This window comes from Mustelus asterias, chromosome 21, assembly GCF_964213995.1.
Source record: "Mustelus asterias chromosome 21, sMusAst1.hap1.1, whole genome shotgun sequence".
Taxonomy (NCBI): domain Eukaryota; kingdom Metazoa; phylum Chordata; class Chondrichthyes; order Carcharhiniformes; family Triakidae; genus Mustelus; species Mustelus asterias.
Genome location: NC_135821.1, coordinates 33113946 through 33126875, shown reverse-complemented (window position 1 = coordinate 33126875; position 12930 = coordinate 33113946). Strand labels below are relative to the sequence as shown.

General features: G+C 52.4%; 1 protein-coding gene across 2 annotated transcripts in view; it reads right to left on the bottom strand.

The window, feature by feature from the left end:
- Positions 1 to 12930, bottom strand: part of LOC144509213 (C-reactive protein-like) — a 116453-nt gene that overhangs the window by 20447 nt on the left and 83076 nt on the right. Inside the window, exon 2 of one of the 2 annotated variants that reach the window (XM_078237711.1) lies at positions 4103 to 4215. Coding sequence is in view for 1 of the 2 variants with exons in the window: in XM_078237712.1 (XP_078093838.1) it covers positions 3967 to 3969 (3 nt within the window). In the remaining variant the exon portion in view is untranslated. Of the gene's footprint in view, positions 1 to 3966; positions 4216 to 12930 lie in introns of both variants that reach the window. The other variant, XM_078237712.1, reaches the window with a different exon arrangement.

The following is a 12930-nucleotide window of genomic DNA, read 5'->3' as shown; positions in this document are numbered from 1 at the left end:
GAGCAGCTGCAGGCAGCTGGTCCTGGCCATGAGTAGCAGCACGCCATTGTCTCTGCTGCTGGTATTTGCTACCAAATAAACCTGTTGGACTTTAACCTGGTGTTGTGAGACTTCTTACTGTGCTGGCCAACCTCACAGGCTCCATAATTCCCCAGAATCAAGTACTGAAAGAACGGGACCATCACAGTGAGCGCTAAGGAGGCGTCACGGAGCCCTGACCCTCATCACTCCCTGTGTCTGTGCTTTACACCCCAGAGCTTCCCTTTGCCTGTGTGAATTTCTGCCCACCCTCTGACACTACAGCCCCATTCCCACATAGCTTCCTCTGTACTCCAGCAGGGTGAATAGTGTTGAATCTCTATTGTCTCATGGTATCTGACCCGCACATTCCACCTCCCCACCTCATTAAAAGGACATAAATCCCAATTCTTCATAGTGCGACAGTGAATCAGAGAGGATGCACGACAGCAAGGTCTGCATCCTGGGGCTCCTCCAAAATGGTGCTAGTCTTGATATTGAACAGGGGGCACGGTGCCAGCTACCTTGCCTGGGCTTCTCCACAGTGCGAGCTGTACACTGCTAAGACTTCAATTGAAAGACGTGTCTACATTCTTGGGGCTTGGTGTTCCAAAGGGTTAACCTTTGTCCCCAGACTCTGCAACTAGATCTAGCTCCGGATATGAAACTGGCAGGCTGGACTCCTCAAAGAATCGTCAGTTAGTCGCTCTGGCAACAACAATCATCTTGACGAGACACTGCTGAATGTTGAGAGGTATGCAATTAGCTTTTGACACAACTCCCCAGAGGGCAGCCTCACTCTTTGGGGTCTTCAATGCTGCACGGTTAAGCAGCCTTGCATGAGAACATGCACTCTTACTGTTGGACCTGAGTGTCAGAGTTCGCAGAGAAGTGGGAGTTAAGCTTCCCGTCCAGTAATCCCCTCTGGCCTCACACCATTGACAGAGGGTGGGCTGTAGGTTTCACTGCATTCACCCTCTACCAACTAAGAGTGTCTTTATGTCTCATGAGGCTGCCCTCACTGATACCCCCAATCATGCGGTTTCATCCTGGCCTCTCCCAAAGCAGGAGCCCAGGATCTGATACTCACCCCTTGTACTCTGTTGTTGCCGCCTCCCACCCAGTTTGCAGCTCCAACAAGGAAGGGCACCTCCCAGCTACTGTTTGAGCGCAAACCCAGCATGGAGGAACCGGGAAGCGATGCCTGCTTGGCAGCCAGCACATCTCGTTGGAGCAAGAGGTGACCCGATATTTAGGGAAGGTAAGGCCTTTGAGCAACCCATCCACACACCCAACACCCCCTCCCACCCCAATGGCAACAGTGACCTTCAGCCTTGGCCCCGAGTTGCACTTGTGTGTGTCCCCAGTATTCCCCTGGTGCTCCCTGAGTGCTGGACTGCCCGACAAGTGATGGCTGCCTGAGCGCTAACCATTGATCTCCCCTCCGGGGGTGATGGTGCCAGGTTCACGTTTATGGACACCTGTTAGAAATGGCGCTGAGATGACAACACGCCAGTGCCTGATGAATAATCGGTACGGGCTCAATATCTGGAGTGAGTGCTCGCTAACAAAATGCTGTGCATTCAAATTGGGCTCCCACCTTTCCCCAGTGTGCTCAACATCACTCCACCGGTGAAGTTTGTTCCAAATCAGAAAACACCATCTCGCCAGTGAGAACTATATTGAGCTGCCATTCCCATAGATGGATAAAGTGGGCTCAAGATCCCACCCTTAACACCTCTGCTATTTCCTGCTTCCCCAATATAATTTCCCCATTCTCATTCTCTCAGGGGTCATAGAATCATAGATGTTTACAGCATGGAAACAGGCCCTTTAGCCCAACTTGTCCATGCCACCCTTTTTTGTTAAAACCCCTAAGCTAATCCCAATTGCCCGCATTTGGCCCATATCCCTCTATACCCATCTTACTCATGTATCTATCTAAATGCTTTTTAAAAGACAAAATTGTACCCGCCTCTACTACTACCTCTGACAGCTTGTCCTAGACACTCACCACCCTCTGTGTGAAAAAATTGCCCCTCTGGACACATTTGTATCTCTCCCCTCTCACCTTAAACCTATGCCCTCTAGTTTTAGACTCCCCTACCTTTGGGTCTCGGCTCACTTTGGCCTCTCTCTTTCTATTTATATATTAAAGAAGTTCTTACTGTCAGTTTTTATATTATTTGCAAATTTATTCTCATTGTTTATCTTCTCCCACTTGATTATTTTCTGGCCATCTTTTGTTGGGTTTTAAAACTTTCCAATCCTCTGGTTTACCATTTATCTTTGCCACATAGTATTAAACTGAATGAAAACATACAATCTTTAACTTCCTGGTTAACCATGATTAATTTATCCCCTTCCTAGAATCCTTTTTCTCACTGGGATAAATCTTCATTGAGAGTTCTGAAGTATTTTCATAAAGATTGCTGATCAGCCATCTTTTCTGCTAAACTCCTTTCCCCGTCGACTCCAGCCAACTCTGCCCTCACTCCTTTATAATTATCCTTATTTAAGTTTGGCACAGTTGTTTCTAACCCCAGTTTCTCACTCAAACCGAATGTGAAATTCTACCATGTTGTGGTCACTGTTTCCGAGGGGATCTTTTATTCTGAGATTGTTTATTAAACCTGCCTCATTACACATTGCCAGGTCCAAAATAACCTGATCCCTGGTTGGATCCACAATTCCAGGAAACTATTCCAAATACACCCGATGAATTCTTTCCCATGGCTGCCTTTGCCAATTTGATTTTCCCAATCCATGAGTCCTCCATGATTAAAGCATTGCCTTTTTTACACATCCTCATTATTTCCTGATTGATTCTCCATCCTCCAGTATAGTTATTGTTCCGTAACATGTAGACTACTCCCACCGGTGTCTTCTTCACTTCCCTACTTCTCACCTCCATCAATATGGATTCTACATCTTTCGATCCAAGATCATTTCTTGCTATCGTACTTATTCCAACTCCTCCTAACACAGTTACCCAACCTCCCTTTCCTTCCCGCCTGCCCTTAACCAAAACTCACAGACCCCTGAATATTTAGTTCCTACTTTGATCTCCTTGTAACCACGTCTCTGGCTATAAGATCAGAGTAAGAAGTCTCACAACACCAGGTTAAAGTCCAGCAGGTTTATTTGGTAGCAAAAGCCACAAGCTTTCGGAGCGCTGCCCCTTCATCAGGTGAGTGGGAGTTCTGTTCACAAACAGGGCATATAAAGACACAAACTCAATTTACAAAATAATGGTTGGAATGCGAGTCTTTACAAGGAATCAAGTCTTAAAGGTCCAGACAATGTGAGTGAAGAGAGGGTTAAGCACAGGTTAAAGAGATGTGTATTGTCTCCAGCCAGGACAGTTAGTGAGATTTTGCAAGCCCAGGCAAGTCGTGGGGGTTACAGATAGTGTGACATGAACCCAAGATCCCGGTTGAGGGCGTCTTCATGTGTGCGGCCTCAACCGAGATCTTTGGTTCATGTCACACTATCTGTAACCCCCACGACTTGCCTGGGCTTGCAAAATCTCACTAACTGTCCTGTCTGGAGACAATACACATCTCTTTAACCTGTGCTTAACCCTCTCTCCACTCACATTGTCTGTACCTTTAAGACTTGATTCCTTGTAAAGACTCGCATTCCAACCATTATTTTGTAAATTGAGTTTGTGTCTTTATATGCCCTGTTTGTGAACAGAACTCCCACTCACCTGATGAAGGAGCAGCGCTCCAAAAGCTTGTGGCTTGTGCTACCAAATAAACCTGTTGGACTTTAACCTGGTGTTGTGAGACTTCTTACTGTGCTTACCCCAGTCCAACGCCGGCATCTCCAAATTCTAAGATCAGGCCCACTAACCTCAAGTTGTGCTGTAAGTTCATGTATTTTGTGCTGAATATTACACACATTTAAGTTTAAGTAAAGAGCCACTGGTTTTGCTTTTCTTACCATTTTGTTTCCCTATTGGACCCTATTTATTGCTTTCTTTGGCCCATAACTTCTAATTTCCCCAATATTGCATCTGGGGAACACTCCAGTGCCGCGCTGGTGAATCCCTCCAGGAAGATTCCACGTAAGGGTTTACCTGGCAATCCAGAAGTGCTAAATTCCTCTGGCCGATTGCGTTGGGCTGGGAACCATCCGACAGAAGCGATTTAAATTGCGAGATTGTTCGGCCAGTTTTACCTGATAGTTACTCTGAAAGAGTTAGAAGGGAAAAAACACTTGTAACTCCAGACTAACAGTTTAAACACACACATCGTGACTGGCAGGGGGCACCCTGCACATACACACACAACCCCCCCCCCCCCCCTTGCAGGTAACCCACCCCATCACCCCACTCCTGGTCTGACCCCTCTCCCAGTCCGAGGAACCCACATCCACTGGTCTGCGCTGACCACCCTCCCAATCTGCCCTTCCTCCTCCCTGGAGTTAACCCCCAGCTGGTCTGACCCCCCCCCCCTCCCGACAAAGCTCTGACCCCTCCTCCCCCATACCTCCCCACTTCAGTTCAGAACACCTGTGCCCCCTCTCCGGTCCAGGACACAGCCCCACCCACACCTCCCCCCCCACCCCGAGTAAATCACTCACCAGTGAAACTCACTTCCCTTCTCCGTTTAAACATTCCCTTTACGGCAGCTACTGCTGTGAAAAGGGGGAGTGTCTTACCTCACTGCGCCCCGGTTACTCGGCACTGACGCTGCCAGGGGTGAGCTGCACAGCTCTTATCTCCCCCAGCCTGAGTGAGGAAGGTCGGGCGACACAGGATCTGTGCAATTACAGTGAGGGTCGGTTGTCGAGAGTGGCAATCGATGGAGATTACCACTCTGTGGGAATTACAGGCCAATATATCTGTACACACTGCCCCTTCCTGTCACACTCTGGGTATCATTACCTGAATAGCTGCCTTGTGATGCTGCCATATCCTTGTGCTTTGTAAGCCCATGTTTCCTCTTTACAGAACCATCCGTCCCTCTATTAATTTAAAAGCCCTCTCCCCTTCTCTGGTTATATGGTTTGTAAGGACACTGCTGCCAATACAGTTCAGATGTAGGTCATCTCAAAGGTACAGCTCCCACTTTTCCCGGTACTGATGCCAGTGCCCCATGAACTGAAACCCACTTCTCCCACTCCAGTCTTTGAGCCACACATTCATCTCTCTAATTTTATCTACCCTATGCCAAACTGCACACGGCTCAGGTAATAATCCAGAGATTATAACCTTGGAGATTCTGTGGTTTGACTTTGTGTTGAGCTCCTCAAGCTCTCAATGCAGAATCTCTTTCCTCATTCTATCTATGTCATTGGTCTATATGGGCTATGAGAGCAGGATCCTCCCGCTCCCACTGCAAGCTCCTCTCCAGCCCAGAGCAGGTGTCCCGAATCCTGGCACCAGGCAGGCAACACAGCCATCTAGAATCTGGCTCCTTGCTGCACAGAAAAGTTAAAGTTTATTTATTAGTCACAAGTAGCCTTACATTCACAAGTTGCAGACACTTATTGCAGACGTTGCCCTGGATCACAGTGTTACTCAGTATGTCCCACATGATGCAGCGTTGACACATCACCTGTCCTGCCACCATAATGTGTTTTAAATAATTACTTCATTAAGTGATTTACTCATTACGGTGTTTTTTTGTATTTTATTAAATAACCACCAAGTTGTGCACTGTTTTAAACCCTAGGTTGTTCTTCTATGTTCACTCTATTTTATTTTGCACTAGCTGTATCACCTGACTATATTAGACCCGAACATTCCCTTATTCCAGACGGCCGTTTTTCACACACTGCCTCTGACACTGAGCACTTCCCGGCCAATCGGTTGACCAGTTTCTTGTGATCTTATGGTTGTCTGTTTGTTCCCCCAATGCTGCTTCCCAGCAGCTGAAATACTCACCAAATACCACTTTCCGAAGCTGAAGAAGTTGCAACGATAAAACGAAAAGGTCACCAAGCCAGAAAGAGGTGCTGGTTGGAAGCATTGGCCATGCTAAATTTTCCCTCAGTGTAACCGAACAGGCACTGGAGTGTGGTGACTAGGGGATTTTCACAGTAACCTCATTGCGGTGTTAATGAAGTGTTGGGGATGGCACAGTGGTTAGTACTGCTGCTTCACAACGCCAGGGACCCCGGTTCAATTCCGGCCTCGGGTCACTGTCTGTTAGGAGTTTGCACATTCTCCTTGTGTTTGCATGGGTTTCCTCCAGGTGCTCTGGTTTTCTCCCCACAGTCCAAATGATGTGCAGACTCGATGGGCTGAATGGCCTCCTTCTGCACGGTAGGGATTCTATGATTTGGAGACATGGAAACTGGAGAATGAGTGGCAGGAGCACCCTGACCAACACCCCCATCACTGAGAGTGGATTTGTAATTAGGGACTGGAATAATTGAAATGAGGATGTAACTGATTAATTTTCAGCTGCATGTTCTGACTATAGTGATGCCGATTATACAGTGAGAATGTACATAAGGCAAGAAGGGAGTCGTCACCATCACTTAATCTGTGTAAGCAAGCACTTCAACAGAAATTTAACTGCAGGATATAAGCTATAAAATAAACAGGAGCCTTTAATTACTCAATCAGCTATGGGTTTTTATTGCAGACATTTCAATGGAAACTATTAAGATATTGATAGGTAGTTCAACAGCATTTACTTATTGCACCTCCACCCAAGTCTTTATAAAATGTATTTATTCATTACTCCTTGTATTTACACCATTACCACTGCCCTATCTCTCATCTCAATTCTCCGAGGTCATATATTGAGGCTGGCCTGGAGGCATGTTAAAAATCCTGTACCATGTTCTCTGCACTATGGGCCTGATTTTACCAAAACTTCGCAGTAAAGTTGGGCGTTGGGCCTTTAACGCGATCCGCACCCGAATCTGAGCAGATCGCGGCTTTACCGACACCCGATTCGGGCGTGGGTCCGGCCCGCGCCCAAATCGGGCGGCCCGATGAATTAAATGTATTTGCATGCATTTAAATCGACTTAATGAACCGCGCGCCCAACTCTACCGCCAAATCCCACTTTACCGTCTTCTGGCCCGATCCGTGTCTGCGCTGTTACCGACCTGCAGAATAAAAGTCTGAAGTCGCCGCTGCAGCCTCCGAAGAGCGGGGTCAGAGACTGCAACGGCTCTCTGACCCAGGTCATCCTCTGGTCGGGGCGGGAGGGGGGTGGGAGGAGGAGAGGGGGGTGGGAGGAGGAGAGGAGGTGTGACCAATCATCCCCTGGGAGGGGAGGGGAGGGGGGAGGGGGGGGGTGACGTCTCATCCCCGGGGCGGGGGGGGGGGGGGGGGGGGGGTGGTTCCGCTGCCTGTCTGCGGCCGATCCCTCCTGGCGCCATCACTGGTTCACTACCAGCCACAGATTACTCTTCCCTGCAGGTGCGAGAGAGTGGGAGAGATGGCTGTGGCTGGTAGTGTACCAGTGATGGTGCCAGGAGGGATCGGCCGCAGACAGGCAGCGGAACTCCCCTGACCAGAGGATGAGACGTCACACCCCCTCCCCTCCCACCACCCCCCTCCCCAGGGGATGAGACGTCACACCCCCTCCCCCCCCACCCAAAGAGGATGAGACGTCACATCCCCTCCCCCCCCACCCCCCTCCCCCCCGCAACCAGAGGATGACCGTCAGAGAGCCGCTCTCTCCGCTTTTTTTTTCCCTGCCCGGGTGCACTGTCAGATTTTTTTCAAACTACGCATGCGTAGTTCAGAGCTCCGATCGGTCCGCCAGCGCTAAGCACCAGACACAGCGCGGATCGGGCCGGAGCCGGCAAAACGCGTATGGGCGCGCTGGAAAGAGGATTCCAGGCATGGATCTATTTGACGCCCAGATTCGGCACTTAGACTCAAAATGGTAAAATTTCCCCCTATGGGTGCAGTGGTCTGCTCTGTTGCTGCACTTCAACTTTGTTGTTCTGACATCTAGGGGTCTTGATATCTCTCCACTGCACTGTGGGAGTGGGAGATCCAGGAATGAGGGGAAAACTTCTTCTGTTTCACCTGACCGGATCCTCTAGGGTGTCAAGCAGGTAGAACCGAGGTTGGTCATCACCTTTCCGGATGGTAGTGCCCTCTCTCTCACAAGAGCTTTGATCAAGACCATGTTGTCCTTCTGTTTTTGTGGCAAGTGTCTGGTGTGCTGCTTTTCCTTGGAGCTGGAAGATTGTTTCTGCCTCTAGGGCTCGCTCTGTCTTAGATATCTTGGTAATCCTTGGCTACCAACCCTGGTATTAGCTTCTTCAGCAGGGTTGGGAGTTGTGTACAGAACTTTGTGCCATCAGGAGTTTGGATAGAGCGAGGCCACTTTAATAACTCCAAGAGGCGAAAGTCCTGTCACCAAGTTACTTTATTTACACCATACATCTGTACACAACCAGCTCTCCAGTTGCTCCCTGCTGAATGCAGGCTGGAGTCTGACACACCTGCTTTAAATTGGGAACATAGAACATAGAAACAATACAGCACAAACAGGCCCTTCGGCCCACAAGTTATGCCGGTCATGTCCCTACCTACCTAGGCTTATATTTAGGCCTACCTATAACCCTCAATCCTATTAAGTTCCATGTACTCATCCAGAAGTCTCTTAAAAGACCCTATCGAGTTTGCCTCCACCACCACTGACGGCAGCCGATTCCACTCACCCACCACCCTCTGTGTCAAAAACTTACCCCTGACATCTCCTCTGTACCTACTCCCCAGCACCTGTGTCCTCTCGTAGCAGCCATTTCAGCCCTGGGAAAAAGCCTCCGAGAATCCACCTGATCTATACCTCTCAACATCTTGTACACCTCTATCAGGTCACCTCTCATCCTTCGTCTCTCCAAGGAGAAAAGACCGAGCTCCCTCAGCCTATCCTCATAAGGCATGCCAACCAATCCAGGCAACATCCTTGTAAATCTTCTCTGCACCCTTTCAATCATTTCCACATCCCTCCTGTAATGAGGCGACCAGAACTGAGCACAGTACTCCAAGTGGGGTCTGACGAGGGCCTTATAAAGCTGCATCATTATCTCCCGACTCCTAAACTCAATCCCTCGATTGATGAAGGCCAGCACACCATACGCCTTCTTAACCACCTCCTCTACCTGCGAGGCTGATTTAAGAGTCCTATGGACCCAGACCCCAAGGTCCTTCTGATCCTCTACACTGCTAAGAGTCTTACCCTTGATATTATACTCCTTCATCCCATTTGACCTGCCAAAATGGGCCACTACGCATTTATCCGGGTTGAAGTCCATCTGCCACTTCTCTGCCCAGTCTTACATCCTATCTATGTCCCTCTGTAACTTCTGACATCCCTCCAACCTATCCACAACACCACCAACCTTCGTGTCGTCGGCACACTTACCAACCCATCCCTCCACTTCCTCATCCAGATCATTTATGAAAATGGCAAACTGCAAGGGTCTCAGAACAGATCCCTGGGGCACCCCACTGGTGACCGACCTCCATTTAGAAAAAGACCCGTCTACAACCACTCTCTGCCTTCTGCAGGCAAGCCAGTTCTGGATCCACAAGGCAATAGCCCCTTGGATCCCATGCCCTCTCACTTTCTCGAGAAGACTTGCATGGGGGACCTTATCGAACATGAGACTCCCTGATTTAACCATCAATTAGGACTCATCAGGCATTTCTTTTGATACCAACCAAATAAACTAACTCAAATTAACTTGGGGACAAATTAAAATGGGCAGCTCCCCAAAAGGAAGGGGGAACAGCCCGAACCAAAAACAAAGTCGAAAGGAAACTTAAAACATCAAACCAAAAGGTGATTATCGGGGTCGATAATACACCCCAGCCCCTGCGGTGCCCAGCGGTCGCGGAAGGCGTCAACCGCGCCCGTGGACACCGCATGCTCCCTCTCCAGAGACACCTGGCCACGAATGTAGCCGCGATAGAGGGGCAGACAGTCAGGATGGACGGCCCCGTCGATCGCCCGCTGCCTGGACCTATTGATGGCGCGTCTCGCCAGGCCCAGGAGCAGGTTCACGAGGAGGTCGGCATCCCGACCTGCCCCTCTCTGCACCAGGTGCCCGTAGATTAGGAGCGTGGGACTGAAGTGCAAACAAAACATCAATAAAAGGTGTTTGAGGAAACCAAAGAGGGTGTGCAGCCGAAAACACAGAACGTAGACATGGTCCACGGACTCCACGAGGCCACAGAAAGGGCAGTCTCGGGAGCCCGTGTACCGGAAAAACCTACGGTTGTACGGCACTGCTGCGTGCAGCACCCTCCACCCCAGGTCCCCGAGATAATTGGGGGAGATCCCTCCGTAGAGGGACCTCCACTGGGGACCTCCGTCGCCCGGCGGCAACAAGGCCCGCCAAGGTGTATCCGGGCGACAGGCGAGGACGCGGTAATGGAAGGTGTACAGCAGCAGCCCGCACAGGAAACGCCTCCGTGCGGTGGAAAAGGGCACGGAGGACATTTCCGCGAGGCGGCACACGCAGTGGGGCACCTGACCCGGGGGGGGGTAGGTCTCGGCTTTGGGCCAATGTGAAATTCCGTCCGAGCAGGGGAATGCTCGGGTGGGGTCCCACCGCACGCCTGCGCCGCCTCCAGACCGCGTGCGCACTCGGGGCCGAGCACGACTGTCCTAAGGGCTTGGATGGCTTTGGCCACGCGCCAGACGGCCACCCCCGCGCGCTCAGCCAGCACGTCGGGGCTCATCCAGCCCACTCCTCCGCCATCCAGCACGTCCCCAACCCTGGTCACCCCGGCGTCCATGGCCCTCCTCTCTGCCAGCCACCTGAAGTCGTACGGCTGGAGGAGCGGATTCCTGAGCAGCGGCTCTCGCACGAGAGCCGCTACTCCTGACGGGGGGAGCTGCGTCGCGAGGCGACCGCGTTCCAGACCGTAAGGAGGTCCTGGTAAAAGACGGGCAACTCCCGCAGGGAGGTGGGAATACGCTCCAGGTTGATGTGCAGGAGCTGCACGTCGTAATTGAGGCCGTGCAAGTGGCGGAAGAAATACGTCGCCATCGCACGCCATCGTGGAGGAGGCTCGACGTAAAGGTATCGCTGCAGGGTCTGGAGGCGGAAGGTCGCTACCTTCATGCGGAGGCACACCAGACCTTGTCCACCCTCCTCAATCGGGAGATGCAGCACCTCGGCAGCGACCCAGTGCAGTCGGTTGTCCCAGAAAAACCGCACGAGGGCTTTCTGCATATCGGTGACAAAGCCAGGGGGAGGGGTCAAAGTGACCAGCCGGTACCACAGCATGGAGGCGACCAGCTGGTTTATGACGCGAACTCGCGCCCTGTAGGACAGCACTCGGAGCAGTCCTGTCCAGTGACCCAGGCGGGCGGAGACTTTGGCCTCCAGCTCCCGCCAGTTCGCCGGCCAGGATTCCTCGGCTGGGCAGAGATGGGCCCCCAAGTAGAGGAGATTGGTCCTGCTCCAGGTGAAAGGCCTGAGCTCCTCCGGAAGGGGGTCTGTCTCCCACGGACCGACCAGGAGTCCGGAGCACTTGGCCCAGTTGATCCTGGCGGAGGACGCGGCGGAGTACACCACCTGGCATTCTCGCATCCTCCGCAGGTCAGCCGGGTCTGTGAACACGAGGAGCACGTCATCGGCGTAAGCTGACAGGACCACCCCTACGTCCGGGCCGCGCAGAGTCAAACCCGACAACCTCCTCCGCAAGAGGCGCAGGAATGGCTCCACGCATACGGCATAAAGTTGGCCGGACAAGGGGCAGCCCTGCCGTACTCCTCTCCCAAAGCGAAGAGGCGCCGTCAGGGACCCGTTAACCTTAATCAGACACTCTGCGGCAGAGTACAGTAATCGGATCCAGGCGACAAACTGCGTCCCGAACCCGAATGCCCGCAGAGTCCCGAGCAAATACTCGTGCTCCACCCCGTCGAACGCCTTCTCCTGATCTAAAGACAAGAAGGCGCTCGACAGACCAGCCCTCTGGGAATGGTGGATCAGGTCCCGGACCAGATGGAGGTTATCGTGAATCGATCGGCCCGGGACCGTGTAGGACTGGTCAGGGTGGATCATGTGGTCCAGCACGGACCCAAGGCGTGAAGCCAATGCCCTGGCAAAGATTTTATAATCCGTGCTGAGGAGGGAGACGGGGCGCCAGTTTTTAAGGCACCGGAGATCCCCCTTCTTTGGCAGCAGGGCAATGACGGCCCTGCGCCACGAAAGGGACATCTCCCCGGTGGCGTTGCTCTACTCCAGGACCCCCGCGTAGTCACCCCCCAGGACGTCCCAGAACGCCCTGAAGAACTCTACCGTCAGCCCGTCCAGCCCCGGGGCCTTGCGCCGACCGAGGCCATTGAGGGCGCCGGTCAGCTCGGCCACGGTGATGGGGGCCTCGAGCCTGCCGACGCCCTCCGGGCTGACTTGCGGAAGGTCCTCCCACAGAAGTCTGCGGGCATCCTCGCTGGACGGATCCGGAGAGAAGAGGGAGGTGTAATAATCCCGGGCGATGGCCCGGATGCCCTCCGGATCCGAGACGGGGGAACCGTCGTCGGCCAGCAGCGTAAGGAGCTGCTGACGGTTAGCCCGCCCTTTTTCCAGCGAGTAGAAGAAGGGGGAGCCGCGGTCCAGGTCCACCCGGAACTGGAGCCGCGACCTCACGTACGTGCCGCGGGACCTGACCAATTGCAGGTCCCGCAGCGCGCCCTTCTTCTCCCTGTACTCTAGCCGCAGGGCCGGGTCCGCGTCGGGCTGACTGAGACGTGCCTCCAGGTCGAAAAGCTCCTTCTCCAGCTCCTCGAGCCTGGATTTCCGCCTCCTCGTCGACCCCCTCGCGTACTCCTGACAGAAGGTCCGGACGTGAGTCTTGCCCACGTCCCACCATAGCCTCAAGGAGGGGAAGCCTCCCCGCTTCCTTCTCCAGCCGGCCCAGAATCGACGGAACGAGTCCAGGAAGCGCTCGTCCTCCAGCAGCGTGTT